Source organism: Strix uralensis, chromosome 4, assembly GCF_047716275.1.
Source record: "Strix uralensis isolate ZFMK-TIS-50842 chromosome 4, bStrUra1, whole genome shotgun sequence".
In the NCBI taxonomy this organism is placed as follows: Eukaryota; Metazoa; Chordata; class Aves; order Strigiformes; family Strigidae; genus Strix; species Strix uralensis.
In genome coordinates this window covers 104,118,514-104,133,627 of record NC_133975.1, presented here as the reverse complement: position 1 = coordinate 104,133,627, position 15,114 = coordinate 104,118,514, and the positions used below count along the sequence as shown (strand labels likewise).

General features: G+C 35.4%; 1 protein-coding gene across 2 annotated transcripts in view; it reads right to left on the bottom strand.

Annotated features, from left to right (window-relative positions):
• NPAS3 (neuronal PAS domain protein 3) overlaps positions 1–15,114 on the bottom strand; it is a 623,184-nt gene that overhangs the window by 180,311 nt on the left and 427,759 nt on the right. For both annotated transcript variants that reach the window (XM_074868268.1, XM_074868269.1), the window contains exon 4: positions 8,093–8,182. In XM_074868268.1, the coding sequence (XP_074724369.1) occupies positions 8,093–8,182 (90 nt within the window). The remainder of the gene's footprint in view (positions 1–8,092; positions 8,183–15,114) is intronic.

Sequence of the window (15,114 nt, the reverse complement as noted above, 5' to 3'; positions counted from 1 at the left end):
CACAGAATTTGGAATGCTTCTTCTCTCTTACCAATCCTCTCTTCCCAGAAGAGGATTACTCTGTTAACCCTGACTGAAAACAGAGCAAGTAAAGCGCCGACTGAGGCTGTAATATTACAAGATGCTGGCAAAACCAGATTAAGACATATCTCCTATCTTAGTTCTGAGCTGCTTCTTCCTGATCTTGTGCTTTCATATGCAACCCCTTAGTTGGACTGGTAGAACTGCCAGTGAGAATTTGCAGCTGAAAATATCACTGAACTGATCTGAGTTTAAACTACGTGGGGTTTTTTAATGTTTGCAGGGTTAATTTCAGCCAAGATCCAGTCACTGCCTGTGTTTTTAATAAATACAGGCACCGTTTTATTTATTTAACAACCTTAAGCCAATCCTTGAGTTTCTGTTGAGCCACCCTTTCTGAAGTGCTTGGAATGGGAATTCTGTTGAGTGAACTCATACTGTTTCACTGCTACAAATCCTGAATGGTTTCATACATCGCAGAACATTTGAGTCAGGATTTTCACTTTCCCTGAATCAAGTACGGATGTAAAAGAGAATCAGTCTTGGGAATCAGTACATCTTGTAAGCATTCAAAAGCATATTTTCTTACTATTAATCAAAAGCTATTAATTATAATTTATTTCTTTTTAAAAATGAAATTTTGATCACTCAGCAATACAATGACTTTTTGACCTTACTCTTAAAAGGTAAAATACTTATATATTTTTTGAGTTTTTTCCCCCCATCTCTAATGTGCCAGGATAGCATGGAAAATATATTTATGCCAAATTTGTATGTTTTGTACCAGTATCTGTTTTCTTCCCCAATCATTCCACAGCTGTTTGTTTTACTAAGTGACTATATATAGAATATTCTCCAACTTCCACACGAATATGTTACAATGCAATGCAAAAAAGATACCAAACTACTCTGTAGCTAATTTGGATAATATAAATGTTAATTCATGAAAACTCTTTGTCTTTCCTTTAATGGGAAAGACAAACCTAAAATAGCTAAATTGTCTTAACCATTTTCTCCAGACATTTTCTTAAAACAATCTGAAAACATTGCATCCACCAGAAAGCAAATGGTCCGACTGCTAATGTTCTCAGTCTTATTTATACTGGAAACAGTTAACAGTTGCAATGAAAATACCTTATCAAAATCTTATTTTTAACATCAAATGCTAGCAATTATTAAGTGACATGAAAAGTCTTCAGCCTTTAAGTGTTAAACCAATGAGGCTGTATTTTATTGCACAGAGAATCTGTGTGATTCATTTTAACCAGTGAATCCCTTCTGCATAAAGGCTTTCAATGTTTCAGCCTCAATGGCCGGTAAAGTATGTTCGAAAGAATAAATAAGGGGAACATGATTCTCATGTAAAATGACATTCTGGATTCCTTTAGTTAACTCAACAGAGAGCTATATTCAGCGGAGCCTGTAAGACAATACTGTTGGCAGTATTTAAATACACTGCAGAAGAATAAGCAAAACAACGTGATCAGTAACAATAAGTTAATTTCAAGTTTAAAAAAATCAGTAAAGCATCACTATATATTGCATTTGGACTGACTACAAAGTGACAGTCAGAGGATTATTCCACAGATTTCTAATGCTGAAAATTCTGATGGCATTTACTAGCATAACCTTTCAACTCTGAGCACATCAATAGAAGCAGACAGTGGTTTGAAATATGATTCCTTGCAGATAGCATATCCTCATTCATCTGACTGTGGTGCTCTGTGCTCCATTGCACAAACAGCGGCTCACCCACTTCTGAGAGGACACTAATAAAAAAGGCATCAATTTTCAGCTCTAGTACTACTGTGATCTCTTTATATGTTCGACATCCAACATTAAATTAAAATGCTGTTATAAATCCTACTTTCTGAATCTGGAATGAGTGTTGGGTTTTTGTCGCATGAGACTGCAGCAAATCTTGTCAAAAGCAAGGAAGCACGTCTTGTTCACTCAGAATTAATGTTGTGGATGAAAGAAAGAGGTAAAAGAGGTTGAATATGGTGAACTGTGGGTGTCAAAGGCAGTGGGTAAAGCAGCTTTGGGGTACCAAACAGAGCATAACATTTGCTGCTTTCAATACGTTCCTAATCAGTAATTATATCAACCAATTACTAACTGCACATAAAAACCAGTTTGTTTGTTATATAAAGTACTTTAAAAAAACACTGCAAATCTTTAAATTCCTTTACTCTTCACAGTTTGGGCAATATATTTCTCTGTGTTAGACAAAACCAGTTTTGTAATAACCAGATAAAACAGGCTAAGTGTTTTTGGATCACTTCAAGACCATACAGTGAAGGTTGTTACAGAGTGTCTATGCAAAATTATGCATATTGATGTTCAGGACTTCTGTCAGCTTGCCATTTGCACTTGAGTTGTCTTAAAAGTTCTTGGGTTGGGATAGGGATTTAAAAAAAAAGCATAAAGAAAAAATTATTAGGCACTGATGTGAAATGCTGTGACAGCAGCAAAATGTTTTCATGTGCAAAAATAAAGCTGCGAACAGTGTGTGAGAAAGAAAGTGGGCAGGATATTTCTGTTGTGTAGAAGAGTGCCATACGTTTTGAAGCCTTTCAACTGTGTCTGATAACCTCTAATGGCAGGTATCCTTTCTCCTTTAAGAGCTAAACTAAGCTACACTGAAAAGGCAATAATGGCTTCAGCAAAGATACTGTGTCTATAGATATTTTCTCTTGTTCGGTTCATTCATAATTATGAAGAAAAGAAACAAGCTTGCCTTTTTGGGGGTGGGGGAGTGCCTTGAAGAGTGGTTCAATATCTGGATCGAACAGAGGAACTTTTTCCCCCTAAGGATCCTGCCTGAAGAAACCTTGACATGCACAAAGTCAGAACCTAGACGAAGTTGCCCTGGTGAGAACGATAAGGTCACCCGTGGGATTGCTGAGATTATCTCTGTCAAGCACTTGGACAGCATGCAGTCAAATGATGCATCATGCAGTCATTTTCGGGGGGGAAAAATCAATTTCTTTACCAGGTCGCTATTTGCTTTTCAAAGTGCCCTTGTAGGCCTTCACCACCAAGCATTTATCAATTTAAATGTTGTAAATTGATAATGTGCCACTGTGCCTTGTACTGTTTCTGAATTATTTTGATACTTATATTTCCTTACTGCTCTCAAAATCTTCAGAGCTGCTCTATTTCAACAGAGCTCCTCCCTTGCTCACTTCTTTTAGCATAAAAGAGTACATGAACTTTCTTATGCTGAACATTAGGAAAAAAAACTTCTTTAAAAAACAGATGACCAGCACAGAATTTGCCAGGTTTTTATTTACTAATTTTTAAAGGGGACAAACTATTACATTATTGTCAATGTTAGTGCACCAGTTTACTAAATGAGCAGAACTGATCATTCTACTTAGTACTGTTTAAATTCAGAACACTAAAACAATGACAACAAAAATAGCAAGCTCTTTTCTCAATTGGTTATTGACTAGATTTACTTAAAAAAAATGTTAGTTTTTCTGTGAAGCTCCTGGCTTATGACTTTATTTTTTTCTCTTGGATTCTTTTAATAATATGATTATTATTTTATTTAGATAATGGTACGGGGGAAAATAAGGTAGAACTTACAGAAGGAAAGCAATTGTCAAGATTGCTTTATATTATTTTTTAAGCAAACAGAGCACAAAAGCAATCCTTTAACCATCTACTAACCCCAACTTAATTTGCATTAAAAAACAGGTAGAGCATAGTAGTTGAGGTTTGTGGTTCGTAAAAGCAAAAGAAATACATGGCAGTTGCAAAGCATTCTTAACCTCCAGTGATTTATTGGCCCTCAGCCAAGTTATCAGGGGAATCTAATTCTTCTTTATTATTCAAATAAACCACATTTGGCACCATGGTTCCTTTTCAGAATAGCTTCACAAATAGACTGAGTACTGTCATTTATTTGACCTTGTACTTGTGTGCTGTAGCTATAATTTTATTTGCCATTTCGGAGAACAAATGCACAGAAAGCCAAAATAAGGAGATAGGTTATGCTAGTAGTCACACAATACATATGTAATATACCTGTTGGTTTTGCCTGCTTTGTTTTAAAAATGACAAAATCTCAACAATTTATTCTTTTTTTTTTTTTCCTTCTTCATCTCTATTATCTCCTATTATGCCTGCAGCTGCACTGCTCTTTTTAGTGAGCTCTCTTTTCAACAGGCCAATTTGCAAACCTGGCCTGTGTCCTGGACAAGTAGGAGCAAAGGTAGGAAATATTTTATTTTAAGTTGTGGACCTCACAGAGGAGAAACAATGCATAACATCCTTGTTGAGTACAACTGTTGGTGAGAGGTGATTAAGAACTTGTTTTCCTGAAAGCAAAAATATCCTAGCCAGCTATTCAGCCCATAATATTTTCTATTAACCCTGAAACCTCATATGTCTGACAATTCTATCCTTTGTTCTGGACAGATTTTTCTCCCTATTTGTTACTATTTGTGTTTCAGCATATTTTTGGCCTAAGTCTCAAACACAGACCCTTTGCAACAGAATTGAAATCTCTTAGGTAAGCACTCATTTTAGCCATCTACTTTTGAAATCTCATCCCTTTTCTGAAAGGAAATCAGGGACTAGGTATTCAAAAAGATGGCAGTTACCCTGATATGAAAAATAACCTGCTGACTTGAATATATCAGGGAATGGATACATAAGAAGACAAAACATTTTACATCACTACAGAGGTACAGTGTAAAAAGCTGTTTGTATTGGCAAAAGGATATTCTACACCATCACAGGTCACGTTGTCCAACCCAGGGAAGAAATCCTGGCTGTATTGCATGTTTCTAGGCATGTCTGGGTCTTCCAACAAATACTGCAGTTCCTCATACGACTGAATACTGGAAAGTACGTTGAACTATTTCAGCTTGCCTCAAGTATAATTGAACTATGACAATTTATACAGGCTAAGGATATAACTAGGAGATTTTGGTCCATTTCTGTTGCTTTTATTCTCTTCCTTCTCTTACTCATTATTTTCTGTTAACTGTGTGTCTTTCCCTCTACTTTGAAATGCATCTCTGTTCTCTTGAAACTGCTATGATTGCAATTCCATAGTGTGCTCTAAAATCCACGTCTGCTAAACTAACTTAAAATTCTTAGTTAGCATTAGCTGGAAGATAAAGTGTTCAAAACATACGTATCTGTGGGTGTCTACATGCAAGGTACAGTCACTGTAATGTCAAAAGAGTATTTATTGTAATTTTTGTTTACTGTTCAAATATACTGTTATTTTTGCCAGGAGTAACTTTATTATCATCATTTCCAGGCTACCTCCCAAGATATTGTTTTATCAGATTTCTTCACTATTAGCCCTGCAGCTATCTTAAAACATCAGCATCCATTTGTTTTGTACCACTGGCTCTCAGTGTTCAGAAAAGAGAAAAATTGGGTTATGTGAGAAACTGTTTCACCTGCTAAGATCTGGTAGAAGGACTATTTTCCTTTAACTAAGGGACATGATATTTTACTTTGCAAGTACAAAATATATTGTATATTATTTCCATGCATACTAGTTAAAAAAACCCCACCAAACCACCAAACAAAGATGAAGTCTCCATTGAAGTCATTTGTCTAGAAAGTAAGACTCCAAAGTCAGCACTTGAAGAAGATGATTCAAATAAAAATGCTTATAATGTACATCCAGACTTTCTAAAGTGCAAAATTACCCTGAGGTTCTATGTAAATATATAGTTGGGGAGTACCAGGATAGGAACCTGTCAATGTTTACCTGCAGCACAAGAAACACACCACCACATGTATCACATAGCACCATTCCAGAAATCCAGAATTCACGAGTGTTTTAAGACTGTTGTAGTGCAAACAGGAGTATTTCCATGTATAGTTTGAGAAATGGTTTTATGGATATTCTTGCTAATATTTTTTGTAAGAAATAACCTTTGAATTGTGATTTCGTAACAAATAGTTACAGCATTTCTTTTGCCGTTATTAAGAGACCTAGCTATATAGTATTATACCAAGAGAACAACCTATTAAAAATATAAATACAGTAGGTCTGAGAAATACAAAATGTCTCCATAAAGACAGAAGATAACAGCAAAAATCACAGATATTTTAGTAGATCTCAGTAGATTTCATCTTTTATTGCATTAAAATCCACAGTCCTGGTTCAGATTTTTGGTAGTTCTTCCACCAATACTTTCATTAGTGAATGCAACGAAATGTTTGCTGTGATGTATCAAATACTCTAACATGCAAAGACAATTGCTTTATTTATCTGAACCCTTGCTTGAAATGTATCAAGGTAAAATGTAAAGTCTTAACAACATGATGTAAGTTCAGAGTAAGGAAAGATTTACCAATTCCTATAGTTAAAAAGACAGTGGCAGAAAATGCTTTTAACAAGAGACTAGCATAGGGTTAAAGCCAAATTTTTCTTGAACAGATGATATTTCAGATGGCCACACTATTCCAGATGCATCAATTTCCTTGAAAATCCAATCCATATATGTGCATATGCTGTGCTGGCAGGAGGACTGACTGAAATGGCCAAAACCCAAGAGCTAATATTCTTTTGGCCAGAATAATGCAATTATTATTTTCCTAGCTATCAGTCTAAGCATACAGAGCCATCTGTTATGCAAAGCAAACATACACATCTCAATTACAGAAAATGCAGTTGCCTTGACAGAATTTGGATTACACCACTAACCAGGGCTGTAAAATTTGTTTTAAACTAGTGTATAATGGACGCCTTTCAGGAGTTTCCTAATTAGCATTTACCTGCTTAAAATAATTATCCATCCTTCTTCTTTACTGGCTTATTAAACTTCGTTGGATGCTATGCATGAAACAGATTAATATGAGCATAAGACAATAATAAACATTAAAGTTCCAATTCTTTACTGTATTAGCAACACGGTGGCGCACCAATTTCAAAATTTGAGATTCTTGATACTAACTCCCAAACAGATTAAGGCAGGGATTAAAGTCTATTACAAAACGAGGGACTTTAATGAAAGACAAGAATACTGATATGAGTTAGAAACAGCTCTGTTTCCATTTCTATCATTCGGTTTGCTAAAGCCAGCACAAAATAACAATTACTGAACTTATTACAGCCAATTGTTTGCATGTTCTTTGAGGAGTTAATGAACCTCTATTCGGATTCTCACCAGATAATATTTAAAATTAGTCTTTTTCTGCACCAAATGTTAACATTTCACATTTCACTGTTGTTGGGGTACAGCAAAACTGACAGTTGCCTGTGCTAATAGTTGCCTCCTCACGGCAGTATGGGTCCCAATTTAAAGGAGCTGAAATAAATATTAACTCAGTTTTTCTTTTTCTCCTCAGGGTGACTGCAATAGAAGTAGATTATCCCACTCTGAAAATCATCATGCAAAATCTTTCTGCTGCATTTCTAAGTACAAGCAGAAATAAGCTACCCTTCCTAAACATTTCTGAATGCTGAAGGATTAGGAATAAGCATCAACAAACAACCTTCCCCCCCACTTTTGTCCTGCCTTTTAATCTTTGAAAAACAGTTGTCAGCAATTAAATGAAAAAAAAATATATTTTATAAATATGTCTTTCCATATTAGCGAGCATTTGTGAAAGTGGCAAAATGTGTCCTTGTTGGAACCCTCCCTGCAAGACATTTTAATGGTCTCTTTCAGCATTTCTTGACTCCAAATGACTCCCTGTCATCGTGTCAGCTCCCTGGATAATGCAGGGTACTCCATAAACATCCAGTAATAGGACACAAGGGAAGTACTATCAGTGTGTCCCTTTCCTATCAGGTATAGAGGTTTAAAGTTCAAAACAACTGAGAAAAGAAACTTCATTTGTTCTCAATAAATTAATAATGATCCTTCATGGCAAAAAGTTTTCAGGCACGAGTTTGTCTTATCTCAATGTCTAATACTGATAGATATGTTTTTGAATTACTTCTCAGGATGAACCAGATGCAACTTTAAATAACTAATTCAATAATCCATGCAAAATACAGAAAGCAAATTGTTATTTCTTTGAAGAATGATAAACAGAGGAATGCATCATACACAATTATATTCTAGAATCGAAAGCATGTACTTACTTGGGACAGGCCTAAATAGATGGAGACAGTTTCTGAAATGTACAAAAATTTTCCTTCTTGATTTAGTGCAAATACAAATCCATCCAGGGACTACAGAGTAAGGAAAAAAAAAGTGAATAGATTAATAAAGAAATTCTAAATTCCAGATAGAAATAGATTCAAACAAACACATCACAGTACAAATTGAGGAAAATGTTCTGGTTTCTATGAGAGTGTTTTTAATTTGAATCCTTAAGACAATTCCTTTATATTCTGTCTTCATATTTACAAACAGCATATGAGTATATTTGAAGGTTCAAGGACTTATTACCATGCTTACATCTGCCATATACTGTATAAAATTTATCTCATTTGCATGACAGAAGAAATATAGAAAAATAAAATGTTGTTCATTTTTTTACAGAAAGAAATAAATAAGAAAACCAAATAACTTTCTAATCAAATGGTATGTAAGAAGATCCCCCCCATCCCCCAGTATCAAAGCAGAGAATTTCCACTTCCAAAAACTGAAAAAGAAAAAATAAAATCCCAGCATCATTCAAACCACTATGGACCTCAATAATTTGTTAATTAATTGAGGATTACACACACACGTGCGCGCGCGCACACACACACCCCCCCCCCCTTTTTCCTTTTGTGAAACAACAAACAAAGCCAATCAGCAGATTACTGTCAAATATGTTTACAGCTTAGGTCTATAGAAATGTTATGAATTTCACCCCTTTGGTGTAAAACTCTAGATCAGATTTTACTATGACAGGTTCAAATCTTTGGATGTGGTTTCCATTGCAACTGCAAAAATCAAAATACAACTACACAGATTAATGCATACTTTCTGAAACATGAGTGCAGTTAATAAACAAAGGACTATATTCTAAACTGACACACGGAGTAAATCACTGCACATCAAGATGGAAATACACCTCTAGGAATAAGAGCAAATCTTCACTAGGAAGATTTTATGCTTTTTATGAGGCTGATTATTGGCAAAGAAGCATTCACTATTGCAAAAGCAAAATCACAAAATTCCAGAAATTAGAAATGCTAAAACAACTCAGAAAATAAGAAACACCCCAAATGTTGGGATGAATAAGAAACAATCCTAAAAAATCCCATCCCAAATATCCCCTTGGGATAAAGGTATGTGTAAAGTAAAAATATAACTGTAGCATTTGAGAGAACAGCCTGGTTTTAGAAGAAAAAATAAGAGATGCATGCAAATTTGATGGATATATATGATGACAAAGTCATGTAATCATTTCACTCCCTTTCAAATACAGAACAGTGATTTCTGAGGTTTTCGAATTTTTTTATTCTTCTGCTTCTTGATTAATTTCTAACACGCTGCTGGTCAGAAGCTGTCTTTGGCAAGTGTTCACCCCTCTCTGATGTAGTAGGTGGTGGAATTAGTTCAAAAATCTGTGTTTTCTAAAAAGAATAAACCACATATTGGAAAACAAACCCTCACTAAAGACACTGCATTAAAGAAAGACTCTAATTTATATTTATGAATTAATAAAAATGTAAATCTGCATAGATTTCCTTCACGTAAAAACATTTATATTATGCAAGCCATTTATGGCCTCTTATAAATCATCATCATTTCTTTTCAAATGATTAACAGCAGTTCCTTGAATTTCAACATCAATAACAGGTGAAAAATTTGGAACAGTGAAGTTCAAACTTAGATTCATACAAGGACAATCAAAACCTTTATGCATTTGGTCTACCCCACTATGCAGTATTTCTTTTGCTACTATCCACTTTCCCTGTCATGGAAAGATCAGAAGAGTAAATCTTTAGAGGTCTTGGTTTAAGTTTTTCTGATGCTCTGTCCCATGCTCCTTTGAGGAAATTGGTTTAATTCTATGTTAGAAATAAAACTGAGAACTGTCACCCCAATTCCCTGGCCACCTATATATGTTCTTGCTAGAACACCATTCTCCACAAGCAACAATAAAATGCCATTACTGAATCAGACTAATGGCCTATCTGCAGTGGTCAGTTTTCCTGGGTCTGACAGTGTGTACCTAGATGCTCCAGAACAGTTTGAAATATCCATAATGATTATGTAGGTAATGACAAGCCTGCTAGAAGTTTCTTTCTAACCTCAGGTTGTTACTAGTTGGCATGACCATGATATCTGATATTCCTTCTAATTATTTTTTATAACTGGTGTGCTCAAGACTTTTTTTTTTTTGGGGGGGGGGGGGGGGGGGAGGGGAAATCCTGTTATATTCTTGGTTCAATGATATCTTGAAGAAAGGAGTTTCACAGGTTATTTGTGTGTCATATAAAAACAACTTTCCTCTTCTCAGTTTTTTACATATCCAGGCTTTTAGTGTAGTCCCCTTGCTCTTCTACTTGAGTGAGCTACATACAGTCGGAGCTAATTTATGATCTGTTCTGTTTAGTACACTGCATTAGTGTGTAATTACCTGGCATATCTGGATAGAGTTTTGTAACAACAGCAAAAAATAATTCTCTGAGTCACTGATGGCTTTCCTGCTTCTTTTCTACACATCATCTTAGTTAGAAATTCAGGCTTCCCAATGAAACAAAGGTTTGAGGAAAGCTTTTAGTACCTATTAGGCAGAAATGTTTTCCTCAGTGTTGCTTTGGAATTGGCTGAAACCAGTTTTGCTGGAAAAATATAAATTAATAGAACTATCTCTGGTCGACACAACTGTGCGAAGAAATTTCAACCTTCATGGCTGAAGTTTGGAAAGTCATCAGCAACTAGGACAAGTGTTAAAGTGAGAAGTGTTAAGACATCTTAAACACTTAATACTTTTCCATGCCATTGACTCCAATTGTCTCCTCCTTGTTAAACAGTTTTAATTCTTTACCCTTTTATTCTCTTTCTGGGAGACTTCCTTACTTTTGCCTCCTAGTTTTACAAGGGAGGTACTAAGGAGGCACCACTGATGGGACTGGCAGGGCCAGTGCAGCACAACCACAACTCCTTTGGCTTCTTGCTTGATTAGTCACTTCCTGTGCCATAAAATTAGTTCATTATGCAACTGAGACTACTAAGTCGTGGTCAGTCCTTCTTTCTCCATTTCCTTTCCCACCTCCTTGAAGTTATGCTTGGGTACAAATACTGACCAAAATCAGCATTTTGTTCAATGGAGCAAAATCAGAAAGTTTTTGTAAAATCAGAATGTATTTTGTAAAAGTCACTGATTGACAGCTAATGGAACATCTAACTAATTCCATGCCCAAAATACAAAGACATTAGAACAAAGGCCCCTAGTACTAAGGTCAAGTCCTAATACCTAAGAAAAATGGCAATAAAAATAGGGGGAGAAATAGCCACCTTCCAGTGCAAGGCAATTTCTCTCACCAGTATGAAAGGGCTGAGATGGACCACTTTTGTGACAATGTTGTTGTTCCTTATACAGGTCAAACAGTAGTTCTGAAGGACTGTCTCATTCGTTATTCATAGGTATTATTTATGAATATTTATTATTTAAGTAATGCGTGTTGAAATTTTTCAATTTTTCATAAAGCGTATGTCCTTTGTGCATGCCAAGAGACCAGCAGACTTCAGAGAAGGTGGCAGGCAACATAACAGAGGTTATGTTATATACTGAAGAAGAGTATGATACCATTGTATACTATCTATTCACAAACAATTTTGTTTTAATGAGAAATATCTGGAAGTATTATTCATCTTACCTATATATAACTAAGGACACAGTAAATGTCAGAAGGGTACTGGATTCAGTCAGCTTTCAAATCCCTCTTTTAAAATGAGCACCACAGTGTAATTTCCAGCCAGAATTTCTGAACAGTTTTACTGTAGTTCAAAGGCAGATAGGATTTCTGTTTCAGATGTTCCACAATTATCATCAACAGTAATACACAAATAGGACCTGCAAAGATAACTGTTTTTTCATAGCATGTCCTATTTTCATTGAAGCAGAGGCCATGAACATAAAGGTAGAGTGAGTGCCTTCTGTTAGGAAAATATTCTTGAGTTAATTTCTTTTTTATTTTTGTAAGTGAAGTTGACTGTCATAAACTCAGTCCTATCCCATCTAGTGTGGCAGCTGAAAAAGGGTCAGGGTGACCTGAAATGCCAACTTTGAGCACAATACAATTTAAGGAAGACTGGTAACTTCTTGTTTAAACCTACACTTACTGGTTTTATGTAAAATGTGATTAAAGCTGGTTTCCTAGTACTTTTGATTTCAGAAAACCATTATGTATTATGCTGTTTCAATCACCACAGGCTACTTTTTAATTTTTTTTTTTTTTTTTTTTTTAACTGCCCCACTGTTTTCAACAGGCGCCAATTAAGATTCTGGGGTCAAAGGGTTAATTACATCTTCTTACCCACTATGTAGAATTTTCTGATTATTAACCAAGGTTGGATTAAGATGAAAAAGAACCGACACATATGTTAATGCTTGCCCCTCCTTGAGAAGATTTATCATAATACCACACCGAAATCTATATGCTTTCTTCAAAGCTGTTAGAGAATGAAATCTTAGAGGAAACACTAAAATAAACGCTTTAAAGACATGCAAGTATCTGATTTATTGAGCCAGTTTTCTTATTCCTGAAAACTGTTCTAAACTAGCCAGACAGGACTGATACAAGATTTCCTTTGTCACATACCAGCAAGTCAATGTGGTAGACACGAAGGAAGTGAGATTCAAATGTAAAAGTCACTAGCTACAGCACCTCTGAATAATAATGCCAATAATTATAATTTATATCCTCTGACATCAGAATAATATGAAAATGTAAAGCACAGGTTTTTTACCCAAAATACTAAGTGCTTTTTAGAGTATTTGTAGAATAGTGAGATTATTTCCTCTCAGGATATGAAACCTACTGTATCACTTTGACCGAATATGCACTAATGTATAATGCATCGTACTAAATGGATTTATATTTGCCAGAGGAATTTTGTCCCAGGCATTTTTGCATATTCCCACTACAGGCAAATTTAATTCACTGGAGTCTTACTACAGTGTCCTTCTGGAGAGTATCCTCATATTTCATACTATCCATGAAGTCCCTAATTCTTTTTAGTGTATTCCAATGCTGCAAAAACCCCTGTTACCCTGACCTAAACTCCAGTTAGAGTGAAGAATTACCAGTAGGCTAGGTTATTTTAATGACAGATTATTTTAAACTAAGCCTTCACCATCTGTTCCACCCCCTAATTATGAATGCAAAAAGAACATATTTCACAATTACATCAGTAAAAAGTAAGATATACATGATTTAAATGCATGCATGTGTTCTTTGTCCAATGCAGCATGCATCTGTGATGTTTTTCTCATCATTCAGGCTCTGATCAGGAGATAGGGGCTGGGGAAGGGAATACTCCCCCTGATAAAACAGATTAATTGATATACTAAACTTTTTCCTGGCAAACAGCTCATCTTAATTAGAATTTTTCACTGTTATGACATAATGATATTATAACTGGAGCTAAGCATTAATTTGAGGACAAAGCCTGTCACCAATTAGACATACAAGATTCAATAACAGCAAAAATATTTTACTCTTCTTTTTAAGAAAGAGGCAGTATTGGATGCAATTGACATTTATGAAAGCACATAGTCCCTCTCTTATAACAAACATATCATTGCATCATTTATTGTGTTACAGCATGGCTTAAAAAACATCATTTACTAAAGACAGCAACAAAAAAGTTTAATTTCAACATGGCAACCATTCTTGGATGGGGGGGGTTAAAACGAAATAAAAGGCATAAACGGTGGCTAACAGAAATCTGATTCAAAGCCTGAGTGCCCATCTACTGTGCTCTCACTATTAAGATATCAGAGTAATATCCTCCAGCAACACTAACAAACATACAAAAGCGTAACTGCTTAGGTGGAAGATCTGACCTTGGGCTTTCACAATTAAGTACTATGAGACAACAGGAGTATTATTCCTGGAAATAGGATTTTATGTGGGATGTATTTGATACACATGAATAAAAATGAGCAACTACAGTTTGATCACCTACTGACTTACAAAAATCTCCGAAAGCTTTATTCTTCCTCTTCAGTTATTTTAATCCCTTGCAGAAAACAAACCAAAACAGAAGCCCAAATAAAATAAAAATGCATAGGTCTCATTGCAATGTTCCTTGGGCTACAAGCTTTTTACCATTGAGTAAAAATCCTAACATCAAACACAGAGAAAACCATTTTCAACTCTCATACTACTGTCATTTTTTTCAATCATAGTCCACCATAAGGGTTATATGGTTACATGACCATAGACTCCTTGTGAATTAATGACACATATTTGGCAACAAAGCAACATGTATTTGGCACTAAAACAACTACAGTAAAAAAGATGAGGTAAGAGGACAAGCTCAAAGGATGTGGTTAAAATGGACTTTGATGCCAGCTTCCTAATTTGTCATCTTTGTGCTCTTTGCTTGTATGGTCAGGACGCAATTTATGACAACAAGGAAGTGCCAAAAAATAAATGTGTCAATAATAAGGAGGTCTGCTTTATAGCTCAAAGCCAAGAAATGAAGGAAGAAGAGTAAATTTTACTGAGTCCCTTAATGCATCTTTCACCAAACTTACAGAATAAGTATGTTTATGTAACCAAAGCAGCAAAAACTTTACTACTTGGTTAGAAAAAACAGATTTTGTTCCACATCAGAACCACTGCAAAAGTGGAGAGTGTAGAGGAGAAAAGTTTAGAGGCAAGAATAATGTTTAAAGGTGGCAGCCAGGTTCTTAAGGCTGTACTCCCAGGTTTCGTCACTGATAATAGAGGGACAAGTATCAGAGATGAGCCTGAGAGTCACAGAAAAGCGCAAATCTCTAAGTGATGGGAGTTCAAGAAAAAACTCAGATTAAGAGTCTGACAATTTTTTGAATAAAAAAGCTATGAATGACTTTTAGGGATCTCTGGATTGTAAATAGCAATTTATTATTTTTCTAGAAGGCCATTCTATATTGCTGCAAAATCCCAAATCATCCTGACTGCATAGAGGAAACTGCACCATGAAAGCTATTAGACTTGCTGAAAAG